The 16297-nt window shown below is 37.1% G+C and overlaps 1 protein-coding gene across 3 annotated transcripts in view; it reads right to left on the bottom strand.

Moving 5' to 3' along the window:
• PRKG1 (protein kinase cGMP-dependent 1) overlaps positions 1-16297 on the bottom strand; it is a 1092100-nt gene that overhangs the window by 658795 nt on the left and 417008 nt on the right. For all 3 annotated transcript variants that reach the window (XM_040975781.1, XM_040975780.1, XM_040975782.1), the window contains one exon: positions 3996-4109. In XM_040975781.1, coding sequence (XP_040831715.1) covers positions 3996-4109 — 114 coding nt within the window. The remainder of the gene's footprint in view (positions 1-3995; positions 4110-16297) is intronic.

Here is a 16297-nt window from a genome sequence, read left to right as displayed (position 1 = left end):
GTTAGCTTTTTCTTTTTTTTTTTTAACCAGAGAGTATTTGTATGCAACCATTTAATTAACACACTACTACTGGGTGTATTATAAGCTGGAATCTCAGAGGGGGATAGAGCATTAAGTTAATATTTACAGGTCAAAATAACAGCAGTTCCTGTATAAGAAAAGATGGATCAGAGGGCATTTAGATCACATTAAAAAAAAATTCTCATGTATGAAAGCTGCCTGGGGGTTCTAGGAAAAGAAAAGAGAATAATACAATAAAAAACACTCAAAATCCCCAAAGAGAACCCGTGCATGGACTCCTCTCATTGTAAAATAAATGTTTTTTTTTTCTTTTCTATTTTTAGGTTTCCAGTAACTTCAGCTCTTTCATCTTTGCTATTTTGGAGAACCATGGGCACGGAGGTGAGGCAAGAGATCCAGGGTAAGTGTAAATTGATATTGCTTTAGCCGTGAGAGCCGAACAAGTGGTAATCACAGCAGGAGTACACTTTAGAAAAACATGATAATGATCTGCCACCAAGTGTGGAAACTGAGCAAGCAAGGGTTTCCAGTAAATGTGAGAAATACTCGATCTTTCTTTCTCTGCACAATACTAAAATATTTGGACATCATGTGAAAAATGCAAACAGTGGAGACATTCATTGTTCGTGGTTTGTGGAAACCAACAATGACTATTGCTTCTTCAACATAGCACCTGGAGTGAGGTCATCTTTAGTCACAGCTTATAAAGAAAACTTGCATCTGCTTAAGCCATTAATAAACACAAGGCAACAATTAGATTTCATTTCCAATATAGATACATTTTATGCTTTCCTATCCTTTATTGTTGGGAGGAAATTGATCTGTTGCTTTGCAAAATGACAATAGACAATATATATATGTATATATATATGTATATATATGTATATATATGTATATATATGTATATATATAGACAATATACATGTATATCTATGTATATATATGTATATATACAAGTATATATACATTGCATTATACCAGAATATATTCATTCTAGATCATTACGGCTTAGATTTTCAAAAAACATGCTTTTCCATTCTATCAAATCTGCCTTCTATGTATTTTTCAAATATCTCTCAGATGAAAAAAACAAGAACTTGCTTGAAGTTACTGTGGTATTTCTTTCAGCTAGATCACTATGAACACATTTTAAATTGATTTATTGTATATGACAATCTGGAAGTTTAATAAGAAAAGCACTTTTTGATAGTCTAATTGTTTTAAAGAATATATATGTACTAGGGTTATGATCACAGGCACTATCAGGGCATGATACTGCAATTAATTTATTCATGTCCTTATAAAGTTTCAGAATGAACTTTCCTGAATGAGAACACTTAGGTGCCACAAGGGATTTATTTACTATTGCGAGATTAAAAATACGTTAAATACAAGATAACTGTCAGGCTCATCTTAAAGGAAAAAGGTTTGCTAGCATTCTCAAGCAAGAAGGGAGAGAGAATGTGGGAGGGAAGAGGGTAAAGAGTCCAGCAAATAACAAAGATGATGACATGCAGAGAAAAGATACTGTACAGGAAGTGTATTTGCTACAAGTTTAGACTATCACCGTCCGCTAGGTGAATTCATTTCACACACCGTAAGTGGCTACCAGTGTCAAGGAGTAACAAATTTAGCCAACCTAGAATACGGAGAAATTATGAAACCTACAATGCCCAGCCAGTTTTAAGACATTTTAACACCACATGTAAGGAACACGAGAGCATCAAAATACTATTCTGCAGTCATCCGTGAAAGTAACATCTACAACCTGAGCCTAATTAGGATGATGAAAAACCCCGCCTGAAGATTTAATATAATTAAAAAGAAAAAATGACACTTAACAACCAACAGTGAAAAAAAAAAATACAATCTCCGTGAAGAGCAGAGAAGAATGGATACAAAGGCTGTGAACCATAAGCAATCATTTTTTACACTTTGCAGTTTTTAATCTATCATGCAAAAGAAACAATTGCTCACAAATACTATTCCTTAATCATGTTCAAAATCTCTTTTCTATTACACACAGTTAAGTCTGAGCACTTTAAACTATATGCTCTTTTCTCAAAAGCACCTCCGTATGTCAAACAACCATGGCAAGAAAACACATCCATGAAAGACACACATTTGAATCTTCTCCATGTCTGTTAAAGAAAAAAATTTTCCTACCTCATGTTTTCTTGGATGATGAGATTCTAGCCCCCAACCAGTCAGGTTTATAATTTGCTTTCAAAACCATTTTCCTCTTAATGAATCAAATGTATGGTATCTATTTAAACTTTACAAATATGAGTACACTAGTATTTACAGCAGAGGAACATGATTTAATAGAAATGAGTAAGAAACTTGATCTTCAGGAAACAATCATTCATGAGAAACTCTGGTATTAAGCTAATTCAAACAGACTATTCTACTATTTAAAATAGTTACTTTAATAGTAACTCAGCATTTCCCAAAATTAGGTACTGCATTCTTAGTTATTGACCTTTGGAAATTTTGTAGCTTCAGCTGGATTAATAAATAGCATAGAATGTTGAATTGTTTTAAAAGCTCAAATGTTCTGAAGCTTGAAAATTATTAGAAAGCCTGTTTTAATCAAAATGAGAAATTAAGACCTTTTTTTGGCCTTAAATGAAATACATTTCTCATGAGTACGAAGCATGAAAGTAAAATCTGTCTCACTTAAAGCAGCCATGATCATTCTTTTTTCCAGTGAAGTCACCTCCTAAGTGAGTTGAAGTTGTGGCAGATTCTGTAACAGTTCACTGGACCTCATTATTCTCTGAGTCATGTAATTGAATGATTCCAAGTAATAACACCATAACAGTGTCTGTAAATCAGAGAATCCTGTTCTGGAGACCAAGAACCAGAGGCCAAGAAGGACCCATCCCACACAGCGTACAGTCTCAGTGATGTCCCCAGAATCTCAGTGCATTAAAGGAGGTTCACATGACAAATAAGGTAATTTCTGGAACTCTAGCTGACCATGCATTCTTATGTCCTTTAACACCCAGTTTTATCAGTCATCTACAGTATTCTGAGATAGAAAAAAAAAAAAAAACCAAACCAACATAAAATTAATCAATGACATCCAAATAAAATGAACTGATATTAACAATTTAGTTTTTTTTCCCTAACAGTGCTTTTCAAAGATAACAAAAGCCTAATCAGAGTAGTTTTTAATAGAACTCATCCACAGGAAACTGTGTCTAAAAGAGTTTTCAAACATATTTCTGGTTAGTGTTGTGACGGACTTTCCATTGTTGGCTTTTGAATTCAGCTGTTTGCTACACAGTCATTATTTCTTCAGGAAGAAGAATTAAAAAAAAAAAAAAACCTCTCTGTTACTACTGCAGCTGCTTCTACCAAGCAACAAAAGTTGCTGGGAAAAAAATCATATATACACATACATGTAAAATTAGGGAAACAAGCTGTTTTATTGCTCGATTTAAAATAAGCTCAATCAGTAGGAAAGAAAAATGCTATAATACACAGCTTGATGAGCAGCTGAGGACAAAAATACACTCAGTTGCAGTTTTAGAATTTGAAAAATATCATATTCAATGAAGTTTGAGAAGGAGGACATCTCTTCTCTTACTTTTTTCTAAATCACTTAATTATCATGTGGCATTTATGTGGAGAACATTTCCCAAGGCAGGCATTAAAAAGTTTCTTATATATCACCCCAAAGTTTTACAGGCGTTATAATGTCCTGCTCTTACTCCATTCTAATTTTGAATCTTACTTACAAAAATTCTTGATTAAAATCTGTCTGTCACAAATCTGCCAAGAAATTTATGTTTTGCTGAACTGATTGCACATACTCAACCTTCGGAACGAAACTGCATTGCGAGAAAAAAGTGAAAAATATGGATTCATAAAAAGAAAGATTAAAGCAACAGGCATTTTAACCATTGTTTCTTGGTCTTTGAGAAAAAGACATGGAAAGCATTTGAAAAATATAAGAACAGTCTTACTCTTGACGGTTGCTGTCCGGGTGCAGTTATAAAGAATGGCCAACTCCCCAAACACTTTTCCTGGACCCATGGTGCACAGCTTCACACCTTCTTTGGTAACTTCAACCTTCCCATCTAAAAAGCAAAGGGGAAAAGATTTTGTTTTAATTATTTTTCTTGCTCAATGTCATTTGTTGCATTTCAAATGTAACATGACAATTACAGCCTCATACTTTAAATCAGAATGCTGACACTTAAAGTTACTTAGATGCCATGCAAGAACTGCAGCAAAATAAAAGTGAAAAACTGCCTATCTCCTACTAAATTCATCACAGTGAATGACATTTGAGATGAGAATCAAAGAAAAGAAACAAACGATGGAGTTACAAATGTAAATATTCCAAATGTGATATAAGTAAACAATGATAATTCTAAACTTAACATCATCTTGATTCTGAAAAAAACTAGAGTAAACGGACATATTTCCTATAGCACATTTTCATATTTGGAAATTTTTATTTAAGTGGCTATTCATAAAGAAGGAAATTTTTTTCACCTTCAGCCATTACTGAATTGTACTTCATAATCTTTTCATTTGTGAACAACTGACTTCAACAAAACTGTTTATATGCTTCATAGGCCCAAGATTCTAGAAGAAATCTTGATTATAGATGAAAATGAGGAGCCAGTATTGTGGCATAGTGAGCTCAGTTGCCACTTGCAATGTCAGCATTCTTTAAGGGCACCAGTTCTAGTCCCTGTTGCTCCACTTTCTGGTCTGGCTCCATGCTAATGTGCCTAGGAAGCAGGGCAAGTTGGACTAAATGCTTAGGCCCCTGCACATACATGAGATCTAGAAGAAAGTCCCAGCTCCTGACTTCCCCCTGGCCCAGCCCTGTATACTGTGGCCATTCAAGGGGGTAAATTAGCATATGGAAGGCCTCTCTTATCCTGTCTCTCCCAGTGCATATAACTCTGTCCTTAAAATAAATAAATCTAGAAAAAAGAAAGAGAAAATGAATTATAAGAGATATGGGTAATAAGAAAATAGGAAGATCTACATTCCACATAGGACTTAGAAATTGAATATCAAACAAGAAAAAGCTAAGAGAACATCACACATTGATGTATACTTCTGTAGGCAAGTGAGGAAAATACAATTTATGGAGGGAAAGTTGAAAATGACACCTAAAAACCTATAGCTATGTGGACTAAAAATTCTATTGCTTAACACAACCAGGAGAGGAATGAAAAGGCAACACACTCTATGCTAGACTTAGTAATATTCTTTTATTATTCCTTGTGTTACTGATCCAGAATCTAGAGAAAATTCTACTGCCTGGCAAAAGAATTTCATCATCATGAAAAGGAACTACTACTACAACAATTATTTCCAAACTTCAGGTCTTTATAGTTAGTTTCATAGCTATTCTTATAACTGTATGCTTCCTATATTTAACTTAAGAATGTTCACTTTTTCCTAATACTTTTTTATGTTAATGTAATGTTAATAAAATCAGAAAAATTGCAACATAGCTCACAGACCCAATCCCAAAGAAACATAGTTCCTTCTTCCCTCCTTTCCCTCTTTCCTGCTTTCTTTCCTCCCTTCCTCTCTTCCTTCCTCCTTTCCTTCATTTTTGGGATAAAACATGTTAAACTAATACTTTTAAAACATTTCAATTATTATTAATATTAATTAATATTAAGGTTTTAAATTAATATTACCCTCAAGGGCTTAGTATTCCACTAAATAAAGATACCAAAATGTAAAAAAAAAAAAAAGAACCTAGTGTATCAGTAATATAATCAAGGGCTTTAAATAATAATCAAATGGAAAGATGGCCACTAAATTCACTCTTTCTCTTAAACACACAAAACATAACGTTGATTTGAAAGGCAGAACAATCAAAGTTGGGGGATGGAAAACAGATGCATGTGCACGTACACACACACATATTTATTTATTGGTTGACTCTCCAAATGGTTTCAACAATCTTATCTGGACCAGGCAAAAGATAGGAGCCAGGAACTCCATTTTGGTCACCCCCATGGCTGGCAGGGACCCAAAGTACTTGAGCCATCATTCAGGGAAATTAGCAGGAATCTGGATCAGAAGAGGAATAGCCATGACTTGAACCAGCATTGTGATATGGGATGCCAGTGTGACAATACTGACCCCCATGTATGTATATAAAACATGCACTTAAATCTTGTTTACTGTTATTTATTTGAAAGGCACACACACATACAAATTTTCCATCTAGCAATTCATTCTCCAAATGCCTGCAATGATAAGGCAGAGCTAAAATGAAACCAGGAGGATGAATTCCATCTTGTTCTCCCACAAGAGTAACAGGAACCCACCTACTTGAGCCATCATCATTGGCTGCCTCTCAAATGCACTGATGGGAAGCTGGTAGAGGTAGGATTCCACCTCATGATGCTGAGGTGTTCCAAGCAGCAGCTCATGATCTGGACTCTTTTTGATTCCAAATCAATCCAGACTTACTCAAGCAACATTTGCAAAAACCACAGATGTGATGTGCTATTTGCTTTCAACAATGAGATACAATCTTAAATATGAAAAATATTGAAATTCAATGTGTGTACACAAGTAGAGTCAATCAAATATTCAAGTCGCTTATGATTTACTTCTTCACTGCTGGAAAAAACTATTTCTTAATATGTACATTGAAACTGGTGCAGTAAATCTTTGTATATGTTTCATGTGTCCATGACATTTTCCAGTAAGAAGTGAATGCCCCTAGAAATTTCACCTTCCACTTAAAAATGGGATACAGGCCAGATGATAACATAAATTAAACATCTAAAGTCAGCCCAGGAATTGAGTTCTTGATCTCTCATCTGTTGCTTACTGGCTACATGACCTTGGGTAAATTGCTTAACTTGCTTATGCTTCTATTTTTTCATCGGTAAAATGAATAACATAAAAAGAATTACCTCACTGCAAGGTTACTAAAACAAATTCATTTGATAAACAGTTTAGGAATGACTGACACGTAACAAATGCTCAATAAATGCTTTTCTTATTATTGGTGTACAGTTTGCTATATTTCTTTCCTATGATTTATTTGAAGGTATAATTTGATTACATTGAAGCATAATATTTCATCATCTCCTACAAATTCTTCTTGTAAAATAACAGATTTTTTTTAATGAAAGAAGAGTTTACTTTCAGGTGCTGTGTTTCAATGGAGGTTAAGGAGAAGCCTTTGAGTTTGAATCAGTATCATCCCCAAGAACAAAGACGAAGCTCCAGAAATCATATTGATCTCATTGGAAGACAACAGTGTCTTTGTACTCTCCTCCACTTCCTCCTGTTCAGCCAACAGTTGAGATAATGTTGCTTTATCTACCACAGTCTTTGGGAGCTCACAAAAATAGTGTAACAACTTTCATTTTAAAATGAAAGTTCATGTAAAATTTTTTTTATCTGTATGCTTTAACATCAGTCATATTAATAGCTCTCACAGCAAAATCAATAGTGCCTAAACAATTTCCATATATAAATCATTTTACATAAGTGGGCTTCTTTCTCTTCAGTTTTGACAGAGATTTTCAGAAAAGAAAAAATGGGATCAAGAAAGGGCTGCTTGCTCAGACAACCACCAGCACACTTCAAAGACAAGAGTGAACACCATGACTATTGTTATAGTGTATTAGTTTCTTAAAGAAAACTTGTGCAACCATCACATAAGAACTTATACATTTCACATATTTCTTCCATTGAAAGTTTCACACATCTATCCACCATGATGATTACAATATTTGGTTCTGTTACTATTATCATCCATGTTGATATAAAACATTCTCATATGACCCCTGGAAGAATTACAGCAAGAATCGGACAAAATTCTTGTTTAAAATGTGTGTGCAATTTTACTTGTGGCTTCAACTTACTTGCCTGGTCTTATTTTATACTCACCTAATATTCTCATGTCTAATTTATTTTTGTGGAAAAAGTGGACAGAAGTTTATATAGCTATATTGAAGTATTTTTTTCAAACGTATAAACAGTCAACAGTGGTGACAAAAGCTATAGTTCACATTAGTAAGAATAGGTAAAACAAAAAGTTCTTAGGCTCAGACTGAGAAGTATAAATTTAATTGTGAAAACACCACTTCAAGATTATGGTAAATATCAGAGGTTAAATATATCCACAATAGTTGAGAAAGCAAAGGATCCACTTTCACACAATGATATTCAAAACAAAACACATTGTATATTGCACAATGAACAGAAATCCCTGAATAATAAACAGAAACACAGGGTTGTAATGTGTTATGCTAAGTCATCTTTTGATCAGTTATCTTTCCTCATGCCTACTGTGTGGCGAGAGAGAAAATAACTGGAGGAGGTGGGACAGACTTGATGCTAAAAGGTTAGGTATACACATGATATTATGAGAGTGCTTTCAAAAACATTTGCAAGTATCTGAATTTCCTGAGCCCAGTGCAGCGAATAATTGATGCAAAATGTGAAATGCATCAATTTAATTCCAATGCCACACATTAGTCTTGGAATAAACTTAGAAGCAATGACACATTCACAAATGATTTCCAGGTGTGGGCTGTATTTTTCACTTCAGAAAAGTAAAGCAGGAAGCCTTCAGCTTAGTAGGGAATAACCTGGCTTTCACTCTGCAGTACTTGGGTTTGGAACTCAGTTCCAACTCCTGACTTAAGATTTCTGCTAAAGAGCACCCTGGGGAGGTTGTGGCGGTAACTCAAGTACTAGGCCTTGAGTTCCTGGTTTCTGCTGCCAGACCTGGCTAGGCCTGGGCATTTGAGGAGTGAACTAGCAGATGAGAGATTCTTTCTGTATCTGTCTTCCTCTCTGTTTCTTCTCTGTTTCTGCTTTTCTGGATGTCAAATTTTTTTATTGCACCAAAAAACCTTTAAACTTTTTTAGAAAACAAGAGAAAGAAAGAAAGAAAGAAAGAAAGAAAGAAAGAAAGAAAGAAAGAAAGAAAGAAAGAAAGAAAGAAAGAAAGAAAGAAAGAAAGAAAGAGAGAAAGAAAGAAAGAGAGAAAGAGAGAAAGAAAGAAAGAGAGAAAGAAAGAAAGAAAGAAAGAAAGAAAGAAAGAAAGAAAGAAAGAAAGAAAGAAAGAAAGAAAGAAAGAAAGAAAGAAAACCTTAAGAATTAGGTAGTCAAAAGATTATTGCTGGTACCAAGTGGCACTTAGTCCCACTGCTCAACCTACTGGAAAGCAGTTAGGAAGCCACTCTTCTAGTTACTTTTGTGAGAGTTAACCACTGGGATATGTTTTAAACTGACTCCACTCACATACAAAATATGTAGACCTGCATGTGGTTGTTTGGGGGTAATGGAGGAAAGGTAAAATAACAGAAGATTCCCTGCAGCTACTGCATGCTTTAGCCAGAGGCTTATGCAAACTTAGGAAAAACTCAGCTAGCAAGTTTTTATGTCATTATAATTTGCTAGTTAACCTTAAGGATGCATTTACATGAAATATTTCAAGTTATCGTTGATTAATGTGATTTCTATTTCTTTAAAGAAACACATGAGCTTCATTAACATTTATTCATGACCATTTCAATATTTCAATTAATTTCATTCTCAAATGTGTTAGATTTCAAATCAAAGTGTTTCTTTTTTCTGAAGAACAGCAGAAATCCAATTTTGGCATATCTTAGCAAAATTCTAAAACTTTTCTATTATTTTCTTTTACTAAGCTTAACATTTGCCTGGGGCTATCAGAACTGTTTTACTGGGAACTAATCATCTAAAATGTTGTTAATATAAATATTCCACTTTGCATCACTTCTCAATTTTTGAAAAAAGAATATTGGCAAAATTTCATTCTGCCCATTTGCCATTATCCTCATTGGTGAGAAATGTCAAGAAAGATTAAATCACTCTAATTTGGATTTTGCTAAATTACTCAAGTTGTTTGCATTAAAAATGGTGAAACAGTTGGCTCAAGAAGGGTTTAAAAGCTATAGTTTATTGAGCTCTTTTATCACTGAATATTGTCATGAATAATTAAATATGCATCACTGCAACTTGAATGCATTGTTCCTTCTATTTGGGCATCATAAGAACATTTACAACCTGAAGTGGGATGAGCCATAAATTACAAATCTTGTCACACTGTGCAGCAACATTCTCCCTTGTGGTTTTTGGTACCACTAGACATGGACCACCCCTGGGAGACCCAAAGAGTCAAGATACCCATTATGATACGGGTGTATATTTTTGATTGAGCAGGCCCTATAAAAAAACTAAGTGTACATGGCAACTCCTAATCTTCTGACTTGTTATTCTTGGGTTTTTCTTTTGCACAAACCCCTAGTTTTGTGCCACAGAGCTTCCACCCATGATCAGCTTAGAGATTTACTACAGGCAGGCAAAAATAAAATGGCTGCAACAACCTAACTGTGAACACCATGTTAATTCCAAAACTCTGGGATGGAACACTCAGCACAACTTGTCTGGCTATTAAAGATAGAGACAATGTAATATCAAAGGTCACATCTAAACAAGACCTCTCATCTCTTTCCTCCTCTGCTTGACTACACTTTCATAATTTTATAGGTTAGAGACTTCAGTTTATGGCTTGAGTTTTGTCTCAAAAGGGCTTGCACACTAGTGATATTTAATAGGAGCAGTCAGTGCTTGGGTGACTAAATTGCGCTGTCACTGGCACGGATGCATAACCCTCTGAGAGATGAAATTCATCTCTGGATCTGCTTTTTTAATGGATAAGTGAGACTATCTCATCAGACCTGCTTTAAAAGGTCACTTTAGATTGGGCATGACATCACTTAGGAAAGAGCAGAAATTGACAAGGTTGCTATGTTGGTAACTAAGGAGAAAAACCATGCAATTATACACATAGCTATCATCCTTAATCTTGTACTTCTTGTCCGTCATCCCCATATGCCTTCCTTATATTACAAGAAACAAAAGAAGGGTATCTATGGGAGATGCAAGTTCACTTGTAAATTAAAGAATTCTTCTTCATCAGTGTCTACCAGTTGTTTAAGACTATTTTTAAATCTGATATAGTCTTTCTTGATACAAAGTTGTGTCCTTTTGCAATTGGATAATTGTCTCTGATGAACTTTGTCTAATTTGTTACCATATATTCCATTCAATGTTAGTTTTAGCTACTTCTACTTGTCTATGTATCATGACATTAGTTTCTCATTGTATGATCTATAAGAATGAATTCTGTTTATCTATTTAGGTATTCATAGTCCTATAACATCAAGTTCTTATTTTACAAAAGAACAAGGTAGGCATTCAATGAATTCATTTACCTTTGATATCATCATAGCAATCATTCTTACAAGGAACAAGAAGTTGTAGTTATCTAAATTGAGTGAAACAACAGTTGAGATGTAAGAGGCTCATTAAGATTGAAGCCATACTTAAACTTTTGTTTCTATCCCTTAAATTAGGAAAATGTGTTCTCTCTTTTGGTCAGGACTTCAGTAAATATATTAAACATATTTTCCACTATAAATAGTTCAATATATATATATATATATGCAACATTTTCCCACTATATAATATATATTTCACATTACTTTCACATTAGCAAGAATAACTATATTATAATATATACATAATAGTTATTCTTGGTAATGTGAAAGTCAAAATATAAATGAGCTATACAGATTTAGAAAACTCATTTATGCAATGATGGAGGGAAATAGAGAAGGGATATAAAGAAAGAGAAAGACTCTATATATATACCTAGACATCTGAACATTCCTTGGTTCTATTCTTAATTTCTCCACAAAACAATATGAAGACCTCAGCTGTAGGCAACTGCCTAGATTGTATTGTCCCTGGACAAGTGTTACATTGCTGGGAGAAAAGCAGCTAATAGTTCATAGGCATCCTGGGCCTGGCCCTGGTTAATGTCAAACTTGGGTGCCAGCAGGGTCATCTATTTCATTTTTTTTAAGATATGTGGGGGGCAGATGTTGGCACATTGACAAATGGGGTTTGGAGACCTTGCACATGTGTGTACGAGTCCTGGGCAGGTGGGCAGGGCCACAGGGCAACACAACATATCACTGGAAGGCAGGGCTTGGGGATCTCCATGTTCTTGGGCATGGAGGCTGTGCATCGTTCAGAGAAGGGGGTCTGGGAATATGTGTTAGGGAAGTTTGCTCAGGGAGAATGTGACAGGTAAGTAGTCACCTCTCAGGGACTTTGACCAACCAGGCTACTGCTTTTGCTGGCATTGAGGGGGCTGAGACTAGGTGATCTGGACAAGGGAAACCAGAGGAGCTTTCAGGGCTAAACCAATACACACCTGCCCATATGAGAGACCTGAACTGGGATTGTTGGTATTAATCATCACCAATTGGTGCACATGAAAGCCATGGTTGAGGAGCCAGCATGGCAAGGCTTGACTACAGTACCAGCTAGTGAGTGTTGGGACAAAGGGTGCGTTACATCAGGCTGGGCCATGACACTAAGCAGCAGTGAGAGAAAAGGGCCTAGGGACAGATTATGTGTGAGATTAGTGGGCTCACCCTATGAAACTGTCATAGCAGCTGGTTTGCTCGACGGCTGGAAGCAGTGATGGACCAAGGTAGCATGACCATGGAACTCATCAATACTCATTGGTACTGAAGTTATAAACAGTCCAGGCCGGCCAAGCTGTTACACCCATAGGCACACCAAAGAACTGGGTGTGGGACAGGCCATCCCGCAACACCCACAAGTACACAGAAGTCCAAGATTCAATGACAGACTATGCCAGCTCAGGGCCTAGCACCTACTTGCACATGTGAGATCTGGGTCTGGGAGTGGGCCTGGTGGGGGAACTTAAGGAACTCCTCTGGTGGGCTGTAGCTCCTCTTTGTGAGCATATGAGTCAGGGCTGGTAATTGGTCAGGCTGGGCAGGGCTGCTCCACTTGTTGGCTGGTATGTGGCCTGGCTCTAGTTAAGGCTGACTGGACAGGGCCATCAGACCATAGCACACTGGCACACACAGGCACCAGGATTGTGGGGTTGTGGGCCATGCTAAGCTATCACTCCTAGGGCATGAAAGCCAGGACTGGGAGTATGCTTGGTAGAGTGAGGCTCAGCACCCACCAGCAATAATTGGGACTAGGGACAGGCCAGGCCAGGTTATAGCATTTGAAGGCAAAGACCATGTTGGGGATGGGCTATGCTGGGCTGGGTTGGAGCAACCACTGGTATGAACTAGATCTATGGTTAGGAGTAGGCCTGGTCAGGGAGCTAAGGGGATGCTTTGGCCAGGCTGCAGTTCCCACTATTGACTGCAAGAACAAGAGTGGGGGCAGCAAACTGAGTTGGACCTGACTACAATATACTTTTAATAGGTCTAGCAAACTATCAAATTATAGGAAAAGAATAAGAGATCAGGGCTCAATTACATGTCACATTCTGAATATTTTCTTCTGGTAATTTGCAAACTGCTTCAATCGGAGTAAAGACCTATTCAAAATTAGCTCTTCCCCTAACCCAGCTCACAAGTAGACAAATGGGTTTTGTAGCCTTGCCCAGCCAGGACTACCCCCAGTAAAAGCTCTCAAGCTCACTAGTGGAACAGGGGCCCAGCAGGGGAGCCCCACAGCCCCAGATCAAGCTTGTCTTCCATTTGTCTTTGGGTCTTATGTGTGCTGGTGGATGCTTCGGCTCAGTCTGTTATAGCCCATCTTGCAACAGCATTTACTGGCAGGTTATGTAGCCAGGCTCCATCCAGTTTGCCCTCCATTCTAGCTCATGCTGGCAGGGCTGCAGCTTAATCCAGCCTGGATAGCCCCAAGTCCAGGATTGAATCTGAAGTGGCTGGTGCTGCAGCTCAATCCAGCCTGCCCCAAACCCTTTCCTGGTTCACACATCAGCTAGTGTGTACTATGAACTGGCCCAGCCCCGGCTGCACCCAGACCTGACCCACACATATGCTGATGTGGGTCTGGGCTGCAACCTGACAGATCTTTGAAGCCTACAGAGGACTTCTAGTACCATGGAGAGCAGAATAAATTGGGCAGCTCTCCTGGGTAAGCTTTGATGAGTATCAGGGTGAGGGGAGATTCCAAGATGAATTTTATCAGTCAATGGAACTTGGGAGGGTTTCCTCAACCTTGGAGCAAGGAAATCAACAGCATCTCAGCACTATCACAACCATTTAAGCAGTATCCTCATTACATGCCCTACATTGGGGACTCTGGGATGACATCAAGTGGCTGTTCCACACCTCTGGGTACTAATGAAGTTAGGCTGCTAGGATTGGCCCTCTCCCCTTCTCTCATCCCCTCCTCCAGTTACAAGAAGAAAAAAGGAGATTGGAAACAATTATCTCATCCACTTTGTCCCATCACTCATCCCTCCCCACCCTAATCAGTAGTGTACAGGGGCATGCATCCTTCTCAACTATGTAAACATTATCAATCGAAAATAAATTTATTAAAAAAGTGTGAAGAAACAGACTGAAAGTTATAATATGTGAATATACAGAATCACCAAAAAGAGAGTTTGGAATTAGTAACAAATTGCAGCATGTCTGTCCTCGCAGATGTATAAGGAAAAGAGTATATACCTAACTTATTTACTTGAGTCAATCATTTACCTAACAACAAACATAAATCTATAAGATTCTATGTATGTTTTTAAATCCTGGATCTTCAAAATATACAGAGAGCACTACATAAATGCTTAAACACTGATTTAAATTTCTACTAACAAAAAGTTAGTTCATAATTGATATGTACACATAGAAAAAAAGGAATTAGACCAATCATTTCCTGAATATGAGAGCTGAACACATAATTTGTCCTAATTAAGTGCATCGAGCTTAATTCCAGCTATGTACCATACGTTCTTGATTTATAATAAGCAAGTCTCTTCCTTTAGTCTAAATGATAAGCAGCTATTTCTGCAGGTCTTACTATCTCTGTAGGATTTGTGAACTTCATCATGTGATTTTTGTTTTGGTTGTGTTTTAATATTAAGCATGGGAGTATTTATAATGTAACACATTGGTTCTCAGAATAATTTCGGCAAAGTCTGCTGACATTTTCAGTTGTCATAAATTGGGGGATTTCCTGGTACTGAATGGGTAGACATTAGGGGTGCTGCTGAACATTCTCTGCACAGGACTCCACTCCCATGACAAAGAAATATGCCAAAGATGTTAGAGTAGAGGAAACCTGTTGTAAATTATACTCATGCATGTGCACAATGCTTTCTGTACATTTCAACAGAAAACTGTAACTCAACCTACTTTTCACTATAAAATACTTCAATGTAAATTGCAAAGTTATATAAAAGATAACAATATTTAAGTAAACCTACCTAGATCATCACTGAACTGACTAAAACAGTGAAACTAGTTCCCTCAATGACTTTCCCAGCAAGAAATAAGTACAGAAATCTCTAGCAGGATTTATAAGAACGTTATATTGATATTTGAATGTCATTCTTGGGGCAGGCATTGTGGTTTCATCCCATATGGGCTCGGATTCGATGCTATGATGCTTCACTTCTGAACCAGCTCCCTCTTAAAGGCCTGGAATAAGCAACAAAATGTGGTTCAAATGTTTGGGCCCCTGTCACTTCCCTATGTCCCACTCCCTAGTTTTATAAAACATGACCTTGGGCATTTCCTTTCTCTCCTTAAAATTACCTCTTAGAGCCACTATTGTGGCTTAGTAAGGAAAGTCAATGCCTGCAAAGTTAGTTTCCCGTATGTGCATGAGTTTATGGCCTTGATGCTCCTATTCAGATCTGGTGCCTGTTAATGGCCTGGGAAAAAAGGTGGTCCAACTGTTTAGACTGCTTGTAGACTCTCAGCAGATGAGAGCAGCATAGGAAAGATTTTGCTTTCTGTCTCTCCTTCTTTCTTTCAAAATAAATACTTAGAAAAAACCCTTCAATGTATTATTCTAAGAAAGGAAAAGATGTTTCCTTTTTAATCATTACTCCTGGGCCTAGCACTATGATGCCATGTTCATCATGGCCACTGTTGTGGTGAACATTTGGGGAGTGATCTAGCACATGGACGATTCCTCTGTTTCCAGGCTAAAGCCAGGGACTTTGTCAAGGTCTCCTACACGAGTGACAGGAATTCAAGTAAGTGCCATTTTCTGCTGATTCGCAAGTACATCAGCATGAAGCTGGACTGAAAGCAACAAAGCCAGAACTTAAACAAACCCTCAAACATGAGACATGGGCATCACAGGATGCAGTTTAGCCCACTCTACCATGATGGTGGCACCTAAAACATCTTACGTGGAAGAGGCTAGAGACTAGAGAAAAGGGATGCCAAGTACACAATATTCAAAT

Source organism: Ochotona curzoniae, unplaced genomic scaffold, assembly GCF_017591425.1.
Source record: "Ochotona curzoniae isolate NIBS_2020 unplaced genomic scaffold, NIBS_Ocur_1.0 contig_2692, whole genome shotgun sequence".
Lineage (NCBI taxonomy): Eukaryota > Metazoa > Chordata > Mammalia > Lagomorpha > Ochotonidae > Ochotona > Ochotona curzoniae.
The sequence above is the reverse complement of the archived record's forward strand: the minus strand, read 5'-3'. Positions and strand labels throughout refer to the sequence as shown.